Source organism: Eptatretus burgeri, chromosome 3 (assembly GCF_056783735.1).
Source record: "Eptatretus burgeri isolate ZD-2024b chromosome 3, Ebu_testis_v1, whole genome shotgun sequence".
Classification (NCBI taxonomy): domain Eukaryota; kingdom Metazoa; phylum Chordata; class Myxini; order Myxiniformes; family Myxinidae; genus Eptatretus; species Eptatretus burgeri.
The window spans coordinates 19,088,506-19,111,944 of NC_140963.1; the positions used below are offsets into that span (position 1 = coordinate 19,088,506).

Here is a 23,439-nt window from a genome sequence, read left to right on the forward strand (position 1 = left end):
TTTCTCCCCTACCATGAATTGTTGACCTTTTTTTCCTTCCTCCTCCATTACTATCATGTTCTGAATTACTGACCCTGTACACCACTTTTATATTTTTATACTAAAAGGCATAATATCTCTCTCTCTCTCTCTCTCTCTCTCTCTCTCTCTCTCTCTCTCTCTCTCTCTCTCTCTCTCTCTCTCTCTCTCTCTCTCTCTCTCTCTCTCTCTCTCTCTCTCTGTCTCTGTCTCTGTCTCTGTCTCTGTCTCTGTCTCTGTCTCTGTCTCTGTCTCTGTCTCTGTCTCTGTCTTTTTCCCATCCTCACTGCACCCCTTCCTAATACAGTGCAGCACCCTCCCACACCTCTCTCTCTCTCTCTCTGGACCTGTCCGGGCGGTGTTTGTTTGTCTCCAGACGTGTCCATACAGTGCTTGTCTCTGGACGTGTTTGGGCGGTGTTTGTCTCCAGACGTGTCTGGCGGTGTTTGTCTCCAGATGTGTCCGAGCGGTGTTTGTCTCTGTCTATGGCGGTATTTATAATATGACCGGTGTAAAATGGATTTCAGACATTATTTTATTTCCATCTTCACTGTTATTCCATGCAGAATCATTTGGATGAGACGGGCTGAATCGTAATTAACGCTCCACCACACATGTGCCTTCCCTTCCCCCACACATCCTCACACCCCTCCCCTTCCCCCTCCCTCGCTCTCACTCCCTCCTCTCTCTTTTCCCCTGCACCTCCTCACTCTCCCCCCACCCTTATCTCTCTCCTCCCTCTTTTTCTCCCCCCCTCTTAATATTGCCATTCGCCAAGCGACGGGTGCAATTTGCTCGTCTATACTAATAAATGTCACTGTGCATCAGTCAGTCAGTGTGTTTGTCTCCTCAATATCTCAAAAACCATGAAATCAAGCAGCCTGAAACTTTGCATGCATACCAAGAAAACTCCAAGGAAGTTCATGAGTTTCAATTGGGTGTTTGGGTAAATTAAAACACCCCTTTTGAAGATAATTAACGGCCTTTTTAATTATATCCTTTATCAGGTGCATCCTCAGCCACCTCCATGCATCCTTGGATACCTCGCTCTCCCTCAAAGGGGGTCTTCATTCACCATTATGAAGCAGAATTCACGAAGTGTTGGATTGTTCACCCACTAACAGGGAACGTGAGCTGGGTTTAGATCACCTTGAGACAACTGCCAAGGGCTTCTGCAGTTGTTACGAGTGCTCGTTTGGAGAGACAAAGGTGTCCTGAGAAGAAGAAGGTAAGTTGTGTGTTTTATCATTTATAATTATCGAGTTAATGCTTTAATATTGGGCCTATCTGACGGCGTTGCGAGTGAGACCTTGCTTAGATGCTAGGCCATGCTGGTTTTTTGCTAATAAACGTGTCAAAATGAATTTTTTGATAATTTTTCTGTTTGTGTGCAGGATATCTCAAAAAGTTGTGGAGGGATTCGGACGAAACTTGGTGGACAGGTTTGGTGTGTGGCAAGTACGAATTGATTCGATTTTGGTGAAGATCTGAATCCGGATCTGGATACGATAATTATTTAATTTTTAAAGTGATTCTTCACCATTGAGAGATGGGGCCAAAAACTATAGGGTATTGTATAGCATGATGTTTCAAAAATGTATTGGGTTAGATTTGTTCTTATGGATCAGGCATTACGTGGCAGAGGTATGCGCTCTACCGAGTGCCCTTCTAGTTTTCAAACTGTTTATTTTGATTTCTGCTGTTGTTGGCCTCATCATATTTTTTTATTTTCCCTGCTCTCTGTTGTTTTGGGAGTATATTATGGGCAACTAATGGTTCTAGTCCATTGTTTTCTCTGTTGTATATATTTTTTATTTGTCTGATTCTTTTCATGTATTTTTCGACTTCTGTTTCCCTTCTTGAATTGTTCTAATTTTTCTATTCCCACCCTCAGTCACTTTCTCTGATTCTCAAGTCTGTTTTGATGGTGGTGTTTTGTTTCCAGTCAGATTATCAGGTCTATCTTTTTTTGTGTGTGTTGTAGTTTGCCTGTTATTACCCTCGCCGAAGGAGAGGGTATTGCATTTGGGTCTGTTTGTTGGGTGGTCGCTAGACTACCTTTATTCTCAGACTTTCCGTCTGTCTGTTTGTATGTATTGGACAGCTCTGGAGGCCAGAGGAGTCAAGCGATTTTGATGAAACTTGACTGGTAGGTTCATACCAGGATCTAGTTGTATGCTTTTGAGCACCGTTGCTATGGACGCCACAGTTGCCCAGCAACGGGACTTTGAAATTTTAGAAAAAAATCCGAAAAATATTTATATTTTTTTTTTTCGAAAATCAAAAATCGACTTCCGTGCTTTTATGCGCACTATAATCAACCTCTTTGTCAAATATTTTCAGCCCGATCCGTCAAAAACTGTATGACTGGTATGCAATTATATAGTGTCCACCCATGTCGCCTACCGGCTTGTTTGTCTGTCTGTCTGTTTGTTCCTTGCAAAATCGAAGATTTTTCAAGTATATTGGTCAGTCGATTTTGTTATTCTGTCTGTCTGTTTGTTTGTCGCCTGCAGGTCACAATTTAAAAGCGATCTTCACCACATGGTGGAGTTTGTCACAAGGAAGAAGTTCATTGTTTTTTGTTTTTGAGGTCAAAAGGTCAACATCGACCAAAAATCAACAACTTTTCTGGATCTGGATGAGATTGATTAAATCCTCAGTTTTCATCTGATTGACTTGAAATTTGAAGAGGATTTATATTGCAGGTCACTGAATTCAGCCACCCAATTATTATTGAGGTCAATATCAACCAAAAGGTTAACATAGGCCAAAGGTCAACAACTAGGTGGTATTTCTAAAATCCTCAATTTTCATCTGATTGACGTGAAATTTGAAGAGGATTTATATTTCAGATCACTGAATTCAACCACCAATTACTTTTGAGGTCAACATAGATCAAAAGGACAACCAAGGCCGACTTTCTAAAATTGTCAATTTGCATACTTGGTCACTGAATTAAACAAGCCAATTATTTTTGAGGTAAACTTTGACAAAAAGGTCAACATAGTCCCAAGGTCAACAACTAAGGTGGTGTTTCTAAAATCCTCAATTTTCATCCGATTGACTTGAAATTTGAAAAGGATTTATATTTCAGGTCACTGAATTCAACCAGCCAATTATTTTGGAGGTCCACATAGTCCAAAAGGTCAACATAGGCTGGATTTCTAAAATTGTCAATTTTCATCTGATTCACTTGAAATTTGAAGAGGATTTATATTTGGTCATTGAATTCAACCACCAATTGTTTTTGAGGTCAAATTTGTTTTATGGATTTTGCAAGTATAGTGCTCTGCACGACGTCTTCTTCTTGATTGTTTGTTTGTCCACACTGAACTTAAGTGTTTTTCTCTTCAACCGCTTGTCGGATCGAGATGAAATTTTCACCATCAGAGCGCCAACTCAAGTGAAATGTTTTATTGATAATAATGACGTCAAAGGTCACGTGGTGTGGCATCCATGTTGGAAAAATGGAAAAACTTTGGATCTCCATCTCTGAAACCGCACCAAGGAAAAAATTGAAACTTGGCACATAGCAAGTACTCCTCATGGAGAATAAGTGTGATTTTTTTTAATGACATCATGGGTACCTTCCTTATGACGTCATAATTGCATATGTAGAATGCTACATGTAATCAGTATGAAAATTTTTGAGGGTCATCTAGGAATAAAATAGTCCACAGAAAAAACTTGATGCCATCATCGGTCACGTGATTTGGTCGCCATATTGTTAAAAAAAATTTTTTTTAATCTTCTTCTCTGAATTGGATGAACAGATGGAGCACCAGCTCAGAGGGGAGAGCAGTACTCCATCAGGATGTGGATGAAAGCTTTGTGTGTGTGGTCAGGAGCTCAGGTGTGCCAAGGAAGGACTTTGCACAATCGAGGATGCCCAATCGGCGATTGGCTTTGGAGGCCAGCTTGGAGATGTGGCTTTCCCAGGAAAGATCATGGCAGATAGTGAGGCCCAAATGTTTGATTGAAAGGACTTCTTCAAAAGGATTGTTGAGAAAGTAGATGGGGGTAAGGGGGGGAGGAGGGGTGGGGGTCCAGATGGTCCTTTCGGAGAGACATGAGAGTGTGAGATTTGTCAGGATTGAAAGTCATGTTCCGCGTGTTGGACCAGTTTGTGATTTTATCCAGATCTGCAGAGTGTGAAGAGGCTGCTACATGCCAAACTGATGGATGACTGATGGTACAGCAGATGTTGGAGTCATCAGCAAAGAGATAAAGAGGATTGTCCAGAGAGTCGGAGAGATCATTGATGAAAACGAGAAAAAGCACTGGGCTCAGAACACTGCTTTGAGGAACTCCAGCCTGGACAGGAAGAGGGAATGAGAGAATTCCATTAAGGGCCGCACGTTGACTGTGACAGGACAGGAAGTCTGTGAGTCAAGAGTGGAGATTGCCTTGGATACCAGAGGAAGAGAGTTTGGTGAGCAGGGCAAGGTATGAGACCGTATCGAAAGTTTGTTTGTCTGTTTGTTTTGTTTTGTCATTGAGAATCTCCATCCATTCCTGGGAGAGCAGAGGCAGCATATCCAGGATTGAGTAACCTGGGAGATGTAGCATTCTTTTCCTGTAGTAATTCTCTGCAGACTACTTTAGTCGGACCTGTTACCATCTATGGTACATGAGAGTACAACTCTCATATACTATAGTTCTAACTGTAGCATTTTTTGACGAGGTAAGGTGTTTTGAGCATGTGGCAAGAAAGAGAGAAGATGAGTATATTAAGAAAGTCACTCGTTTAATAGTTGAGGGGAAAAGATCAAGATGTAGATCAAAACAGACCTGGAAGGACGTGATCAGTTGAGATATGCATTTGTTGGGGTTAATGTAGGAGGATGCTTTTGAGCAGATAAAGTGGAGAGGAGCGATCAGCCGATGAACCCCCTAAAATGAGAAAATGGTTGTTAAATGTTCACTACTAGTCGGAGTTGTCGTAGTCATAGTTGTCGTATCCAAGTAATGTTTATGACAAATCAAAATTAAAAAAAAAATAATTATATGAAAAGTGCATAAATGTGTAATTGTGATTTACATTGTGATACACATTTGCAATAAAATGTTCATTTTATTTTATTTTCTCCATTTTATATCAACATACTATCAAAGTGCTCAACCACATGGATAGCAAATGGACCCCTGCGACCCATCAATAAATTTCTATATTTCGATATCCCTTTTTACTTTGGTGTATTACCTGGAATTCAATGCATAAATGTTTCACTGAAATATTTCCATCATATGAAAAAGGCATATGTTGAAGCTGCTTTACAATGACCACAACCTCACAGTTTCTCTTTAACAAGTGGAAGAGGGGAGGGGGAAATTAGCAATCCATCCATCCATCAGGACCATACTCCGTGCAGAGCATCAGCGCTGCCAAAGCAGTCTCCTGAGCTATTAGACACAATCCTGGACAGGTCACCACTCCAACACAGGATACTTGAATGGCTCAATCATCCCAGCATGCTGGTACTCATTTTGCCAACCTCAATAGGATGACAAGCTGAGTCAACCCCACCTGGGTATTATTAATTCAACAGCCAAGCAGGATTTGAACTCAGGAACCAAGGATCCCAAGCCTGCCACCCTAACCATTAAGCCAACACCAGGCATAATTAGCAATCATCAACATATTAAGACGTACAACACTTGCATAAAGTTGGCACAAGTTTAATTTTAATTCAAGCTTCTCAGTTGACAAGCTAAGCTGTTATATTGATATATAATTTAAGACCAAGATTGTGAAACGCAAAGCAAAAAAAATGCTTTCAAAACAATTCACTGTGCTAATGTGATATTGCTCCTCATAAACAAGAAAATATATCTGGTATCTGAGAACAGATGGCATTGCAACTAAAACCTAATATTATAGTACTTAAATATCGGCCACATGTGAAAGCTTATGCATAAAACATTTCAATTTCCACTCCAGGTCTCGATCGGGTCTGGCCCTGTCTGATCATTTGTAGCTCTCGGTTCAAGAAAGGCAACAAAAGTGGCAGCTTGAGAAAGATTGTGGTGCAGGGCAGCATAAGGGCAGGTATGTAGAGTGGAGGTATGCCCCAGTGGTAGGATTCTGACCTCAGGAAACGTGAACCTCCATAACAAATGGTGTGTGCCGTACACAAGAGAAGTGACAGCCATCCCAGCTTAGACTGAAAAGAAATGTTCCATTATCCATTAATTGCCATGTATAGTTAAATTAACACTCAGAGCAGTTTGGGGTAAACTATGACTGAAAGTCTCAGATAAAATCTGTCAACACAGGGTTGGAAGGATAGCTCAGAGGTAGCACACTTGCCTTTGAGCTATCTCATCTGGGTTAAGTTCCCGACGTAACTATAAACGGTTACTTGCTATCGATCAACTCTAAATCAATGACACCAATTTCCCACGATCGTGCTTTCTAACCATGCTGGGGGTTAATAGCCGAATGATGAACCGCCAACCAGCCGATACAAGTAAATTAAGTAATCAGATTTAATAAATGGGGGAGGGGGGGATTGGAGAAGAGAAAAGTAGGTATCAACAGCAATTACAAAATCAATGTACCGGACTGTGCTATACCGATTGATTAGATACAATTATGATTGCCTGCATCCACGAAAACTCATTCAGCTTAACAGTTTACCTTAGTCATTCACTCAGCAAATACCATGATAAACTGGGTAATTCATAAGCAAAGATTATCGGCAAACCCGGAGGTAGAGCCTGGCAAAGACCTTGGTGGGTGACAGTCTGGTTCTAAGCCTGGTGTGGGGTGACCGATAGTTCTGCATGCCTGTAAGGTGCGAACAAGGGACACAGCTTCTTCTGTGAGGTGTGACACAGTGGCCTTCAACGCAGCCTTGGGTCATCCGACAGCACCCACACGAAAATAAAACTCCTCTTCGGACTCCATAGAGCAATTCACCTCTGCTTATCACTTACAAATTAAAGTATCTAGATTCGGATCTTCACCAAAGTCGATTCAATTCGTTATCACACATCAAACCTGTCCACCAAATTTCGTATGAATCCATCCACAACTTTTTGAGATATCCTGCTGATAGACAAACAAACAGACAGACAGACAGATCGGCTAAAACATTACTTCTGTCCACCCTCGGTGGTGGAGGTAATTATATATTTACTAAAGATCACGTAGTATATAGCTGTGGCATAGAAAGTAGAGTGAGTGTCTGGGGGGGGGCAGTGCACCCCCACTTTAAATATTGGGGGGCTAATGCTATGTTGGCCTCCCACTTTTCAAGTGCCTGTGAGTGTAAACATGTGATCTCTTTGAAAAAGTGAAATTATTAATCATTTATTATTACATTTTGTTGTTTGGCACAGCTGTCTGACTCCGTTTTTTCAGTAAAATATCGCAGTGTGCCGAAATCTCGTGAGATTATGAATATAATTTTGTTTTGTCCTTATTTAATTTTTATTATTGTCTTAATGCATCACAAAGAAGATAATTAATTTCCAATCATTTATTAACACAATTAGGCGAAGTCACGATTACTCGATACCCTATTTACAATTGATAAATAATTGATAGTAGTAAAGTATATCACGAAAACCGTTCACATTGAGAAGACAGAGTGATGCCCCTTGTGATGCCCATTGTGTTAGAAGATAGTGATCCCGTTTGTGATGCCAATTGTGTTAGAAGACACAGTGATCCCCCTTGTGATGACCATTGTGTTAGAAGACACAGTGACGCCCCTTTTGCTGGACACGTGGCTCATCGGCATAAATTGACAACCATATTGCTGAGTCTTCTGTAACGGAGCAGTCATCAAAACAACAGCCACTGGAAAAACATGACCAGCCATCAATAATAATTTCTTTTTTCAGCCCGGCGATGAACAGCAGCTTTAGGTTTGAGTCGTTCTTGCATTCATCCTTGAGCTGTGCTGCAAGCACCACACCATCCGTCGCCATGCCATCAATATCAGAGGTAGACCTGTGTCATGTACTTCTGCAACACTGAGTCAAGTTCTTACAATTTACCTGTGCCTTGAAATATTTTCGAATATATTTCAGTAAATGTAAATTTAATTTTCAAGGTTTTAAATGAGGTCACCTGTGACAAGTTGGCCTTACAAGTTGGAGCAAGGTTTGGGTTAAACACCAGACCTCATGTTCCAACAAAGATTCCACATGGAACACACAGCACACTGACAGCCTAGTCCTTGACATAGTGTTCTTTGACGTCCTTGACATACTGGATCAAGAGCTTGGCAGAAGATTTGAGCAAAATGGCATGCGACTCCTCCAGAATCTCGACAACCTTCTTCTCAAAGCTGTGAATGGGGAGTATTCCAGAATACCCAATCCATTGAAAACCAGTGCAAAAATGATGTCAATCTGGAATGTGTAATCCTCTGTGTAACTAACATAGAGGCAATTTGCTAGGCCCGACCTTAGTCAGTAAGAAGCTCTTTGCATAAGTCCACAAAATTCTCAAGCTGTACTACACATTTCCCGTCACCTCAGCAACATCTGAGCAGTCATTCAGTCCTGAGAAAGGTGAAAAATTACCTGAGGTCAACCATGAGCAAACAAAGGCTGAACAACACTCTGATCTGCCATGCCATGAAAGATCGCACAGACAAGATAAACATATTGCCATTCGTGAATAACTTGAAGTACCTTGGCCAATTTGACCAAAGCCAAACAAACTTTGCCGAAAATTGGCAAAGTGCACAAGATGGAGCTTGGATTTTCTCAATTTTAAACCGAATTTTGCTGAAACAGACAGCTTTCAAAAACAAAAGATTTGTTCAGAAATAAGCTCTCTGACTCTGGAAAACCACCTTTATCTATTTGCTGATTATTTCACCCTCTGTAATGACATCTCCAGCCCTTCAGACAGCTAGGCTGCAGATTTTTCAGACAGGCAGGCTTCCTCTCTTCAGACCTTGATAAATATCACGAGATGGTCAAACACTTGGAATATTTCTTTCAATCATGACAAATCTCACACTGCCACAATCTCTCTCTCCAAAAGGACGTCTGGCAACTCTCCCTCCCCCATCTACTTTCTTAACGATTCTCTTAAGGAAATTCAATCATTCAAACTCCTGGGTCTAACTCTCAGCCATGATCTTTCTTGGGTAGACCACATTTCAAAGTTGGCCTCCAAAGCCAGCCGTCGACTGGGCATCCTCCATCGTTCAAAGTCCTTCCTTGGCACACCTGAACTCTTATCCTCCTACAAGGCATTCCTCTGCATATTGATGGAGTAATGCTCTCCCCTTTGGGCTGGCTTTCCTACCTTACATCTTGCTGAGCTTGACTCCGTCGAACCCAAGGCCTTCAATATTATTGTAATCTTCCACGATGAAGCTCAGTCTGTGGGCCAATCACTTTGTCATTGCAGAGAGGTCGGTGGTCTCTCTGTCTTCTTCCGCCTCCTTTGTTGTCTTGCACCCTCTGCTCTTTCCATACCCCGCCCTACTCAGGTTTTTCAGGGTATACACGGTCCACCATCAACTGCCTCATGGTGAAATCACCTAAATCCATGATCACTACTCACCTTCACTCATTCGTTCCTCTTTTTTCCCACCTGTGGAACCAACTTACACATTTTCTTAAATCTCATTCTTCCACCCAAGTCTTCAAGACAGCTGTTCAGCACCATCTCATTTCATCTCCAATCCAAAACCATGACATTTTCTGCCCTCGTTAACTGCACCCCAATCTCTCCTCTTTCCAAATTTCCAGTTTTCCCTCCTGAGAGTTTCCTTCTGTATCCATCTTGTCCACCACATGCATCCTCTCCTGTCCCCCACCCCCCCACACCCAATGTTTGTCTAAGTCTCCCTCTATCTTGGCCTTCAACATTGCTGTTGGTGTCCCCCCCTCCTACTGCTCCTTGTGTGTGTGTCTCTGTATCCTGATTTTCCTCCTTTTTTGCATCCTGTTTTTGTCTGTTGTGTCCTGATCCATTCAGTGCACTCGCTCTTCCACTAGCCTCGGCTATGTACATACACAAAAAAGATACACAACTGCAGTTACATCATGTTCAGCCTCATCATCAAATTTTTATTTTCTCTCTTTTAAATTAGTTGAAACCCTGAAAGATATTACCTCGAATTTCAATTGCTGTTGGAGGGATTCTTTCGAGAATGAGTGCTCCCAATTTATAATGGTATCTCAGAGTTTCTTAGACCTCTTGCATTACTCAACTACCGTTTAGGTTTCATTTTTTTCAGCCAATGTCCGAGCTGTATCTCGGAGCCGTCTGGGACTTTCAGAACAAAATTATGCATCAATGATGGGAATAAATACAATGCAGAGTTGACATAATCTTTTTGGACCTTCTCCTAATGTTAAGGTCATGACCTAGTTATAGATATTTTGACATTTATCACCGTAACTAGACTAATTTTTGTCCAATCAGGACAACATTGCACTCCATAGATAGCCTAGATCAAGGTGCATTTACGCTTAATTTACATCGTACCCCTCAGAGTTAAAGGTCAAGGTCAAATGGCGGTCTGAAGAAAAATGTGTTATTTTTGTCATCGCTTAAGGCCCGGTCACACCTTGACGTTTTAGCCTGCGATGGCAACGTATTAAAATGTATGTAAAACGCTGGCTGACGTTGAACTTTTGATGTTTTTTTTTTAAGATTCGGACGTATTCATAACGAGTTGGTCGTATGCATAACATATTAATAATGGACACAGAACGTTTCGTTGTGTTATAGATAACTTATACCAACGAATGCTGAACCTGTTGTCGGCCTACACAACCGATGCCCAACGATAGTCTAACTTAGGCATAGCGCGTTGCACGCATCGCCGACGATGTCATGACGTAGCCTATTAAAAGGCTGATGCACAACGATTCGAATCATAACTGCCGTAGAAATGGAAGTGACAACATCGCGGTCACACCTTGGCGATCTTGCCAGCGTATGCCGACCTAAGAAAAATGTGTCTAAAACGTTGGGGCACGTCAAATACGGTATGAGTAAGTTTGGTATACGTGAGTAGAACGCTAAAGTATGCTATCATACGTCGTAGTAAGTAGAGTACGTCAAGAAATTTTAAACATGTTCAAAATTTTACGACGTACTCGGCGTATGACACACGTTCCGCATGCGATGGGGATAAGTTTTACACACGATATGTGGACGCTTACACATGTCCACAAAGGCTACTTATAAGCTACTCATAAGTCGAAACACGTCGCGGTAATGTCTTTTTTACATGAAACTTATTTCTAACTTATGTTTGACGTGCTTTGAACCAATTCTTTACATAGTCCCAACACACATCGACGTATGTAGACGTATTCCAATGACGTCTTCCGGTCGACAAAAAAAAAATTAATGTGTTTCTAGCTTACAACTGCCATATAAAGACGTGTTCCCAGCGGTTTTGGGAATTGGTATATAAAAATGCTGCTCATAAAAGGGGAACCCAACAGTGTTTTCGAGTTCCTTTTTGAGTCGATGTCCATGTCAGCAGTAACAGTATCAGTATTAGTATTAGTATTAGTATTAGTAGTAGTTTGTTCATGTTGGCAGTAGTAGGTGAGTGTGAGGGGGAGGGTGTGGGTTATGATGGATCGTCCTTGCGTCCGCATGTCCACGGGTAGGTTCATAGGCTGCCACTCAACGATTTAAATGGCTGCATCTCCACTATTGAAAGTAGACGCTTGCGCTCAACAATTGGATTTTTTTACACTCAACGACTTTTAAACGGTACCACTCAGCTAGTTTCATTGTTTACAATGAACGATTTAAATTGCTGTCACTCGCCTTTGTTTTTTGACGCTGGCGCTCGGAAATTTTAATCGTTTCTATTGAACGTGTTAAATCGCTCAAACCCCACTATTGAAAGTAGACGCTTGCGCTCAACAATTGGATTTTTTTTACACTCAACGACTTTTAAACGGCACCACTCTGCTATTTTCATTGTTTACAATGAACGATTTTAATTGCTGTCACTCGCCTTTGTTTTTTGACGCTGGGGTTTTGAAATTTGAAGCGTTTCTTCTGAACGTGTTAAAACGCTCAAACTCGACTATTTTAAATAGACGCTGCCGATGGACAATTGGAATCATAGCCAAGCTCGACATCGAAGTGTGAACATCCTCGTCATGCCGAAGAAAAGTTTGAAGAATGCTGCAAATAAGTGTCCTGGCCGTGGCCGTGGACGCTGACGCAAGGACGATCCATTATACCGACGTCTTTCAGCCTATGAGTAACTTAAAAGTAACATCTGTCGATGTGTGGCAACGATCGCGTAACGTGCCAACAACACGTTAATCATAGGTTAGAAATAAGTTTCGGGTACGCTAAACATTACCTCGGCGTGTCTCAACTTATGATTAACTTACAAGTAGCATGTGTTGACGTCTGTCAACGATCGCAGACCGTGCATACAACTTGTGGCCAGCGTAGCGGAACGTGTGAGTCATACGCCGGCATACATCGTGAAATTTCAAGCATGAAAAAATTTGAGGACAACCAAAAAGTACAACGTTTAAAGCCAACGTACAACGACGTATGGCAGTGTTTTTCAGCGTGCTCTCAATGTTATCAAAACTTACCCATAACGTATTCAACGTGTGCCAGCGTTTTAGAAAAAAAATTCAAAAATCGGCATACGTTGGCTAAAACGTCAAGGTGTGATCGGGCCTTAACTTTTGCCAATGCACGATCTCAAACACTGCTTGGCATTCCAAGATGTTCTTGTATCATCATAGTAGACCTGCATTGAAGTCATGCACCTGGTATTTGATGAGTGTCCTTGACCTAATCTTTAGGGGGATTGTGACCATATTAACAAAAAACACTTTTTTGATTAAACTTGAATAATGTTTGTCAAATTTTATGACATTGAGTTTTATGGATAGAATATAAATGGTGACACTTTTTCTTCATGTGTTCTCTATCCCTGAATGTTGAAAGTCAAGGTAATATGGTGGTCCGAAAAATATATGGCCATCATTGGATCGCAAGAGTCTTACCCTTGTCAATCGCTTGGTGATCCCAGATATCTAGTATATTGTTTGCAATGAGATTTATTGGTTTTATAAGTGAGTCCATGGCTTTTGACCTGCCATCTTGGATCTTTAGGGATAGGATGCATGAGTCTGTCCTCTACCATAGCTCCCCTCCCCCCCCCCACTCCCACACACACAGGATAAAAAATACCCTGAGGGAAAAATAAGGCCTCTCCCTGTTTGCTCAGCTTCATTGCGAGGGAGTGGCAAAGGGAAGAAGAAGAAACATCACCATCACATCAGAAAGTAGTAAAGCGGACTTGGCTCCCCAGTCCCCCACCCCCTCATCTTTGGGACTCCTGCAAAAAAAAAAATATATTTGGACTTCATGTTGAGTGGAGAGGATGGGGGGAGGGTTAGCTCTGCACGGGGAAGCTTTTGGGATATAAAGCAGTGACGAATGGCATTCTGGGCTGCCAATGTGATTTTTAGTGCCAGAGATTGAATGCAGGAGCATTCTGGAAGGACAAGTGATGAAATGCCAAGATCTAGCACAGCATTACAGCAGGCTGATCCTTGTCCATCAGGTTCTTACGGTTGGGAACAGAGTGCATTAAACAGATGGCTTTTCCATCACGTTGATTCGAGGACGGCCATGCTGGAAGTCTGTGGGGCACAATTGCCTTCTTGGACTGGCATGACTTCAAAGTGGGTCCAGATCAGTCACACACTGAATGGAGTTTTCCTTGATACACCTCTGGTGTTTCTCAACTTCACCAAGACAATGTTCTTTCATGCATCCATAAAGAGAAAAATAAAGTGACTTCTTTAAACTCCCTGGCAAGGGCAAGAAGGCCTAGAAAAAGGTTCTCTTCTGTGTGTGACATGAATATCCTCTTTTGTGTTGAATGTTTCAGCATTTCACTGTGAGGCGAAAGAATGTAATGGCCTCGGCTCAAAGGAATCACATGTTGTAGTGGAATGAAGATTATGCACGGTTTCAGCTCGTGTCACAAGTTATTTACGACTAGCTGTTTGGAAGTGATTTGGTTTCGTGCGATGTTAACGCTTGTACAAACACAAGGTTTGCACAGCCATAGAAGACAAAATTTCCAGGTTTTAGGGACAAAAAAGTTTTTTCTCGGACTTTTAATACACGTTTTATGTCCAAGTGACATTGTATTTTCCAATTCCACTTGTACTTAAATTTCCCCGCAAAAATAAATCGTCCAAAACGACTTTGTTGTTTTGATAGAATGAACAATATAGATGAATATTTGGATTTGAATTGGGAAAACAGACAATAAATATACCGTAAATGAAATACAACTGAAGTATAAATAACTGTTCTGGAGCCAAGAAAATCTGTATTATGCCCAAGTTGGACCTGCCATTTCCAATCACATGTGACACAATGCTTTGGTGCTTGGCACCTCTCACATGACTCCTAAGTGCTCTTTCCCCCACAATCCCGATAATCAAATGTCTTCTCACAGACTCTGCATCTGGCTTTGTGAATGGACTCCTTCATGGGAACTCAGTCACGAGGAATTAATATAGACTCGCTTTGAAACCGAAGTGATGATCTGAGATGAGGCTGTTGGAGAAAAGGAATGATTTTATGTCAACTGTGATGATGGATTCCATGACCTTGCTGACGAATGGAAGTAAGCTAATTGGTCTGCAGTAAAGAGGAACCATGTTTGCACCTTTTTGTGTAATGCTGTGAGGTTGGCTGATTTCCAAGCATATGGAAGATGGTCTATGTTAAATGACAGGGTGAAAAGGGCAGAGAGAGCAAGAGCAGCAGAACAGGTTTTTCGGAGACGTGAGCTGATGCCATCCGGTACAGTTGTAGAGTCATCGGCGAGGGTTGCCAGAAACTTTTCCAACTTTTTCAGGTGCAAAAGACAGAATTCAGGAGTAGTTGGGAATGACGACTCTGGGAAGGACTGGGAAGGATGGGTACAGAAGGAGGGGTTAGGGATTTTGAAGCAAACACAGAATTGAGGCATTCGGTCATCTCATGAGCGGAGTTGGCTGTGGTGCCATTTGAAGTGAGGGAAGGGATAGAAGAGAAGCATACACCAGAGACAGCCTTTGATAAGGTGCCTCCAGGTTTTAGAGGAGGGAGAAAAGTTTGAAAGTTCATTCTTGACATTGGACATATGTTGTTTTCTGGATCTCCTGAGGGTAGACACATACTTGTTGTGGGCTTTGTGGAATGATCTGAGGATTCTTTCAGTTGGATTTGCCTTCCAGGAGGAGAATGCAAATTGTTTTCAAGCAACAGCCTCACCACAGGATTCATAGTACCAAAAGCGGGAGTATGGGGAAGATAACTGAAGACGAGATGGTATGAATCTGTGCATAAGAGAGAACATGTTTCTGTGGAATAATTACAAGGCTGAATTAATATTTGTGGTGATGGATATAGGAGACCAGTCCTGAAGTGTGATGGCTGCTTGCAATCCCTGCCAGTTTCCTTGAATGAACTGCCAGACTCACCAGCGCAGAAGGCTGTTCTCTGAGAATGCCCAGAGAGATGTGACCTTCACTAGCACGTGATCAGAAGAGCCATTTGAGGGAGATGGACAAGCTAGACACATGGGCAGGGAAGTTGGTCATTACCAAATCGAGGCGGGAAGATTTGCCATTAGGAGAAATCTGGGTGGGAAAGTTCACAGATTGAGTCAAACTCATGGAGTCACAGAAGTCCTTTGCAAAAGTGCCATTGCTGGTGAAAGAGACACCAACACCCAGCCAATTAGCATGGTGACAATTGAAGTCACCACATATGAGGAAGAGTGTTGGGATGAGTGATTAAAAGTTGATCCATGTTGGCTGAGAGATATGTAGATGGAGTCACTGTTTGGAGGACAGTACACACACAGACAAACATGAGGTGAGAACGGAAGGGAAGTCGCAACCAGAGGTGCCCCTAGGGTTTGGGAGGTGTAAGAGCAATACAAGGAGAGTGAGAAATTGAGTTTTTGAAATAAAGCACGACTCTGCCACCAGGACGGGGTTCAGGTTAATCAAACCAGAGGAGACAATAGCCATGGAGAGACACTAAGGAGTCAGGGATGTCCTGTGGGAGGAAGGATTCAGTTCAGCAGATGTATTGGCAGCAGCCTGGATTGAGAGATCTATCAGGTGGGAATGGAGGGTTCGGATGTTTGAAGTCCACACAGTTAGCACAGGGGTCGAGGAGCTGCTGATAAGACATGGGGATGTTGAAAGGAGCAAGGAGAGGGTGTGGGGTGGGGTGAAGCCGGAGGCGAAGCTGGAAGGGGGATGAGTCATGAGTGGGGGGGAAGTTGAGAGGGGGGGCCAAAGGGGGGTACTGCCATGGAGGGGTTTAACACCATGAATGGATGTGAATGGGGAAATGTTTGTCAGGTGCACACAACCTTTGTAAAATTGATGCCTCAGGATTCCCAGACTGGATAACTTGTTACAGGCTTCATTGGTGGGGTGGTGATGAGAGTATTTTTGGTTGAAAGCATGGAGAAATATTCAGCTGCAAGTGAAAGAGGAGGCTGGATGAACTATTCGTTTCGGAGTGAGGAGGTTTTGGGAAATAAGCCTCATCAAAGAGAAAAGGAAAATATTTTGATGAGAGAAGAAGAATGAATTGGTTGGTCATGATGGAGTAATAAATAAGCAGAGTAGGGCACTTTAAGATACATTTTGTAAGTGATTTTTAAATATTTTTTTAATGTTGTGAAGAGGTTTTAAAGAAGAGAAACATTTCATTAAATTTGGAGATATTGCAACGAAGGTATAGGAAAATGAGAATGGAGTTTCAATTTTTTTTGTTAATTGTTTCTGATGATGTTGTTTGTTATTTGGTGTTGGGTTCCCCACCCCGAATGTTTTTTTTCAGGTGAAGGAGAGATATTTTGTTTTAATTTTTGAGGAAGGAGGGGGAAAAGATTGAGATGAGGGTTCAGAAGTAACAATAACTGGAACAAAGAAGTGAAAACGAGGAAGAAAACAGAAGGGAAACACACTCGACTATCACAGGTAGGTCTGACTGAGCTCCAGAGACAAACTAAATGATTTTACACAGCAGGACACAGTTTGGGAGAGAAAAGTTGATGGAAAACACGAAGAGTAAAACAGAAATAAAAACAAAAGAGCAAAACACAATGTAAATGGTCGGGGTTGTGATGTAACCAAGTTTGAATGTAAAATGTATGTTATGTTCCACGCATGTCTTGCCTCATTCATTTTCATCTTTTACTTCATGCGTATTCATGTTTTGCCAAATGCATATTTATGCTTTGCCCATGTGACGCGTCATCTCTGCTGCAGCAGATGAGAGTGACTCTTCCCTGGTCTGGCGGGATGCGTGCATGTATCTGAAAAGGCTTGGGTTTCTTTCTTACGATGCTGTTGGAGTGATTTAAATAAAGAAAAAGTGATTTAAACCTCTGCAAATGTTGGTTAAACTACCTGGAGCATTCATATTCAAGAATCGGGACACGTAGGCTGTTGCATGATCGGGGGAACTTAGCTTTGAAGAACTAGCAGGAGAGAGCGCCGATCAGTCGTCCACATGCCAATTTTTCCAGGACTTTCCAGGACAAATTGTATATTAATAGTTCTGTAATTTTGATTGAGGTCAAGATGTTTATTCTAAAAGTTGAGTCGAGTAAAAAGGTGGCAATGTGTATTGTAATTACCCTTTATGCTGTGTGGAAAGATCGAGAGAGTTTGGGAAATTTGTTTCCTTCCGGATATTGAACCTCCCGGTGTTAATGAACAATTTATAGTAGCATCTGGTTGGAGAACCAACTAGTAATTATGAAGAGTTTCGAGAGGAAGGGACTTTCAAAATGTTGTTAGACTGAGTATATATAATATAAATATCAGCAGAGCCTATCCGCTTTGCTGACGGACCAATTTGTCATCCGTTTACCAAATTTACCCGCGCATCGAGTGCTTTCACCGCTACCCATCCTCATGTCCTGCTCCCCACCTTTTGTTGCCCCCATTCGTCTTGATGTCCCTTCCCACTATAAATGTCTCACACAGAATGATAGGCTTTGACAGGCCCTCCGTTGGGGTGGGAATGTGAGGACAAATTTACCAGTGTGAAGACAGTGCTTTACCCTCAGCATTGTCCAGGTAAAAAAAGGAAATTGTAATACCCTCTGCCACCACCACCAGGTGGCGCTACATGGTACACATTTGCATCGATAATTTATGCCCCCCCCGCCCCACCCCCACCCTCGCATGAGGTTATGGCCACATAGCTTATGTTACTCCCCACACAAGGTTGTATTTATACCCCGAGTTTGGAGTTTGTAACTTAAAACGTGGCTGTGCATAAGGAACATTGAGAGAGAGAGGGATGCAATGGTGTGTGTGTGTGTGTGTGTGTGTGTGTGTGTGTGTGTGTGTGTGTGTGTGTGTGTGTGTGTGTGTGTGTGTGTGTGTGTGTGTGTGTGTGTGTGTGTGTGTGTGTGTATGTATGTATGTATATATATATATATATATATATATATATATATATATATATATATATATATATATATATATATATACATATACATATATATATATATATATATATATATATATATATATATATATATATATATATATATATATATATATATATATATATATATATATATATATATATATATATATATATGTAAGTTTTCACTGCACCTGCCTGCTGGGTGAACATCTATTTATGAAGGAAGCTTGGGTTTTGTGACAGCTTTGCTGTGATGTAATTTGGTAAATGTCATGAACAGCGATATGATGAATGTATAGTAGTGTACACTGTACATACGTAATAGCTGAACATCAGGATGTGCTTGCACAATATGTGAGCCGCTGACTACTGTAACGTGAACGTTTAGAATAAAACGAATGATTCATTTTTAGACTGATGATAATTATTTCACATTTCTCTGATTTTCAGTTTGAGAGGATATGCATGCACAGTGTGAGAGGCTAACTAATCATATCAAGTTTGGTTCAGTAATCACAAGAGGTTAAACTGTCAAGCATAATTCAAGATTCTGATTCACAGCGATCCATTTTCTCCATATTACTGCACTGTGGTCGAGCGTTAATTTTGTGTTGATAAAAATGATTTCCATTTTGGGCCGCGATTTGCTTCTTGTGATGATGCTCAGCTGTTGGACCCTCAAGTGGAATGCTTTATGCATTGGTGGCATAAAATTTGATTTCCCTTGAGCAGCCTACTGGCTTGACCACTCACGTTTGGGGGTGGGGGGGGTGGTTTGAGTGCAACCACTTGGAAAAAGAGAGCTTGTAGCTTTGTGAATGGTGTAATGGTTACTTCGTGTTTCAGCATAAAGTTTGTTGGACTCAATTTTATTATAATGTGGAAGTTAAGCACTCTGTCCACTTGTTTGCTGAAGTCGATTCAGCAACCACTAAGACAGAGCTTTTCGAAAATAAGCAAATGACTTGAGGATTAAATAAGAAAACTGCACGTCTTATTGAACCTTCAGAAAGAGCTTGAACATGACCTGTAGTCCTATGTTTTTAAATTTTTTTTTTTAAAGAGGATTAGTACAGTACGATTTTGTGCCAGATTTATAAAATTGCTGATGCAACTGCAACTGATTCCTCTTCATGAGGAAGAATTGACAACACTCGACTCCATAAGAGGATTGGTGAGGTTCATCACATTCGATATGAGGGGGTATCTGCAAGTTTCAACGGATCATTTTAGATTGTAGAAAACTACCTTCACTCTTGGGAAAGGATTGTGGTAATGAAAAAACACCAGTCTAGGTAACGCTCCCGCATCCTTTGAGAGGTTGTTGGAAAAACTCCTGCGAGGACGACAGTACATTGGGAAGTCTGTCTTGCAACTTTGGACATGATGATTCATTCAAAAACATTTGACTTTCACTTTGCAACAATTGAATCAAGTGTTCATGTGCCTTTGGAAAGCAGGGTTGAAATGGAATTCCACAAGGTGTTTGCTGTTTAAAAGCAAGGTTCTTTTTTTCGGTCATAGTATAAGCCAATATGGTGTGTCATTCAACTCGGCTAAATTCCACTGGATTGGAATGGCCGATTCCTGTGAAGCAGCAGAATGTGAAGCAGTTTTGAGGTTCTCTGTGATTTTTATTTGTAGAATGAATGATTCATCTTCGGAGTTGCCGATAAAGCTTGGCCACTCCACAAATTGACTGAAAAGGATGCCAAGTTAATTTGGAATGAAGATTGTGAATAGGCATTTCATGAGCTGAAACATGTCACAACGGAAGCTCCAGTTCCAGCAGATGCCAGAGAGAAAGGGAAATTTATTTTGGACCCTGGTGCCAGCCAGATCAGAAATAGAGCAATGTGATCACAAAAAAGCAGGATTACCCGTAAAATAGTTCATCGCTTTATTCTAGCCACAGCCAAAACTTTTACTATCCAGAGAGAAATAATTGCACAATGAGAGGAATTGCTTGTATCGGTGACAGCTGTCAACTATTTTCATCCTGGCCTGTATGGTTGGAAATTAATGCTCTGAACGGATCAATAGTCTCCAAGCTGGTTTATACAACTCAAATTTCCTTCAGGTGAGACACCGTCGTTCTGTGATTGGATTTTTTTTTTTTGTTATTGGACATATTGCTGGAACATTGTCGTAAAATAGTGTCGTAACTGTAACACGTGCTCAGTGGAAGGTTTTTTTTTTCAAGGTATTAATTGACACCTTTATGCTTGTATAATATGGGAGTGCCAAAGGAAAGGAGAACAGTGAAAGATTATTGTGGTCGTGACCTGAAACTCAACAAGGGAAAAAATATATTATAACATGCATGAATGTCAAAAGTGAGCTGGGGGTTTCTGGAATGCACATGTAGTATGTGAAAAAGGAGTAGTGGGCATTTGATGTATTATTTTTTTATTATCAGGTTTTCACATATGAAAGCCTCGTATTCCTTGAATAATGAGTTATGAAACACAGGTTACCCCTTAAGTCAATGCTTTTTATTCTGCTCCCCTCCCTTTTATGACGAGTAAGCCCCACTGCATAATATCTACGATTATTTTGTGTCCAGAATCCAGGCTCATGGAAGAGCAGAGTGACAAGGAATAAAAAGGCAATAGTTTGGTAGACATAGATTACTTCACAAAATGGTCAAAGGTCTGCCCTTTGCTGAATCAGGATGCAAGTACAGTTGTGTAAGCTCATTTTGTGCTCTTATTTATTGAAACTCTAATTTTGATTGGGTATTTCGTTTGGCTAAATATTACTGATTGCTTCTGCAACTTAAAAATGAGAGATGTAGGTTGGACCTTTATTTATAACTAGCAAATACCACCTGTTGCTAAACTGACAGGGATACAGAGAGAGAGAGGGGTGGAGGGATGGGGGAGAGAGAGGGGTGAGGGGGAGGGGGGAAAGAAAGGCGGGAGAGTGAGGAGGTGGAGGGGAAAAGAGAGGAGGAAGAATGAGGAGAGATGAGGAAATGGAAGGCAGTGTGAGGTGAGAGGAAGGGAAGGTAGATGTGTGGTGGAGTGTCAATTACGATTCATACAGTTGAATCAAAATTATTCCGCAGAGAATAACAGTGACGATGGAAACAAAATAATGTCTGAAATCCATTTTCTACAGGTCAGACTATAAAAAACGCCCAGAGACAAACAACGCCAGGACACGTTCGGAGATAAACACTGTCCGGAAATGAACACCACCCAGATGTGTCCGGAGTCAAGCTGGCCGGAGAAAACACCGCCCGAACATGTCTGGAGCCAAATACAGCCCGGACACATCCGGAGACAAACACTACCTATACGTGTCCAGAGTCAAGCTGACTCCGATGACATACACACACACACACACACACACACACACACACACACACACACACACACACACACACACACACGGACATGTCTGGAGACAAACACCACCCAGACATGTCCGGAGATAAACACCGCCCAGACACATCCTTAGACAAACTCGCGTCTGGGCATAAACACTGCCCAGACGTGTCCAGCGACAAACTCCTGATAAGACACATCCAGAGACAAACTGGACACATCTGGAAACAAACACTACCCGGATATAACCACCATCTATCACACGAATGGAGATGACCACTGTCCGGATACATCCAGAGACAAGGATGGAGAGAGAGAGAGAGAGAGAGAGAGAGAGAGAGAGAGAGAGAGAGAGAGAGAGAGAGAGAGAGAGAGAGAGAGAGAGAGAGAGAGAGAGAGAGAGAGAGAGAGAGAGAGAGAGGTGGGGGGGGGGAAGATGTGGGAGGTGGGTGCTGCACAGTATTGGGAGGGGGTAGAGCAAGACTGGGTTAAAAATAAATAGGGGTGCGGAGGGAGGGTAGGAGAGTGAGCAGAGAGTATATGTTATGCTTGATCACACACACACATGATATATATTGGTGTTTGGCCAATATCGGCAAATTTTCAGTAATTGACTGATTGGAATCAGTGTGATTACCGACTACAGTACGTACTGTATACAACCCAAAAACCATGAGAAGCTTTCACCCTTTTTGGGGGGGGGGATTTCAATGAAAAATTTTATTTATTTTTTAAACAACATTACATTGTGGACGTTTCAAAGAGATGTGCTGCCGATCGTCAGTGATGAGTGAAAAAGATTTGGTTCTGTACTTTAGAAAATACAATAATACGGCAAACGGCTCAGAAATTAGGTGTTATCAAATCAAACGTATTTTGATTTGAAACTTGCAAAGAGAAGCTATATAACCTTTATAAGAACACAGTCATATAAAATAACCAATTTAGAATCGCATGTACCTCTACCTTGGAGCAACTGCCGACTGTATATCCTGATCATTATTGTTCGTACATCCCGAGTCGGCAGTTGCTACAAGGTACCACTATCAATTGTAGGGCACTTGGCAAGTGGCTTAAGCACTCACGCAAGCACTCCAATTAAATGGTTGATAAGAAACAGCTTGCTTGGCAAGCGATAGCAATCACCGAACTATCATATTAAACACATACCTCCCGGAAATGCCCGAAATGACAAATATGTCCAAGTTAGACAGACAAACACTTTTTTTTTAAACAGTCAGAACCGCTGCTATGTTCAATTCTGGAGCTTAAATTTTGTGATTTGGCTTGATTTAACAGATGCTCAATGTTATGGCATGTGCAGAAATGAAATATAGCCACGAATGCTGGCATCTCTAGGTGTTTATAAGCATTGCAATGTATCCAGCAGTTTGTAGCTATGATGAACAGGCATTCAATAATATAAGTGAGGAGAGTGGGGGGGGGGGGGGGAACTATCACGAAGAAATCATTGTGACCTGTTCCAAGTCAAGGCATGGTTGAGCAGGCCAAAAAACATGGTGGCTTCAGGCCCCAGCGAGGAAACCCAGGAAACGCCTTAAGACTCCAATGAGAGCAGTGGCCGAGGATTTATCAGGCGAGAATGCGCCTGATAAAGGACATAATTAAATA

General features: G+C 41.6%; 1 protein-coding gene and 1 pseudogene across 13 annotated transcripts in view; one reads left to right on the plus strand and one right to left on the minus strand.

Moving 5' to 3' along the window:
• Positions 1–23,439, plus strand: part of LOC147029491 (uncharacterized) — a 210,977-nt pseudogene that overhangs the window by 47,377 nt on the left and 140,161 nt on the right. Inside the window, exons 4-6 of the transcript XR_015055688.1 lie at positions 1,026–1,246; positions 1,413–1,476; positions 16,871–17,010. The product of XR_015055688.1 is annotated as an uncharacterized LOC147029491 (transcript). The remainder of the gene's footprint in view (positions 1–1,025; positions 1,247–1,412; positions 1,477–16,870; positions 17,011–23,439) is intronic.
• STEAP4 (STEAP4 metalloreductase) overlaps positions 1–23,439 on the minus strand; it is an 86,716-nt gene that overhangs the window by 6,737 nt on the left and 56,540 nt on the right. For 10 of the 12 annotated variants that reach the window (XM_085871992.1, XM_085871990.1, XM_085871987.1 and 7 more), the window contains one exon: positions 5,085–6,185. The exons of 1 other annotated variant lie outside the window; for it this stretch is intronic. In XM_085871992.1, coding sequence (XP_085728118.1) covers positions 5,931–6,185 — 255 coding nt within the window. In that variant the 3' untranslated portion in view covers positions 5,085–5,930. Of the gene's footprint in view, positions 1–5,084; positions 6,186–22,496; positions 23,417–23,439 lie in introns of those variants that run through there. One more of the 12 variants, XM_085871983.1, reaches the window with a different exon arrangement.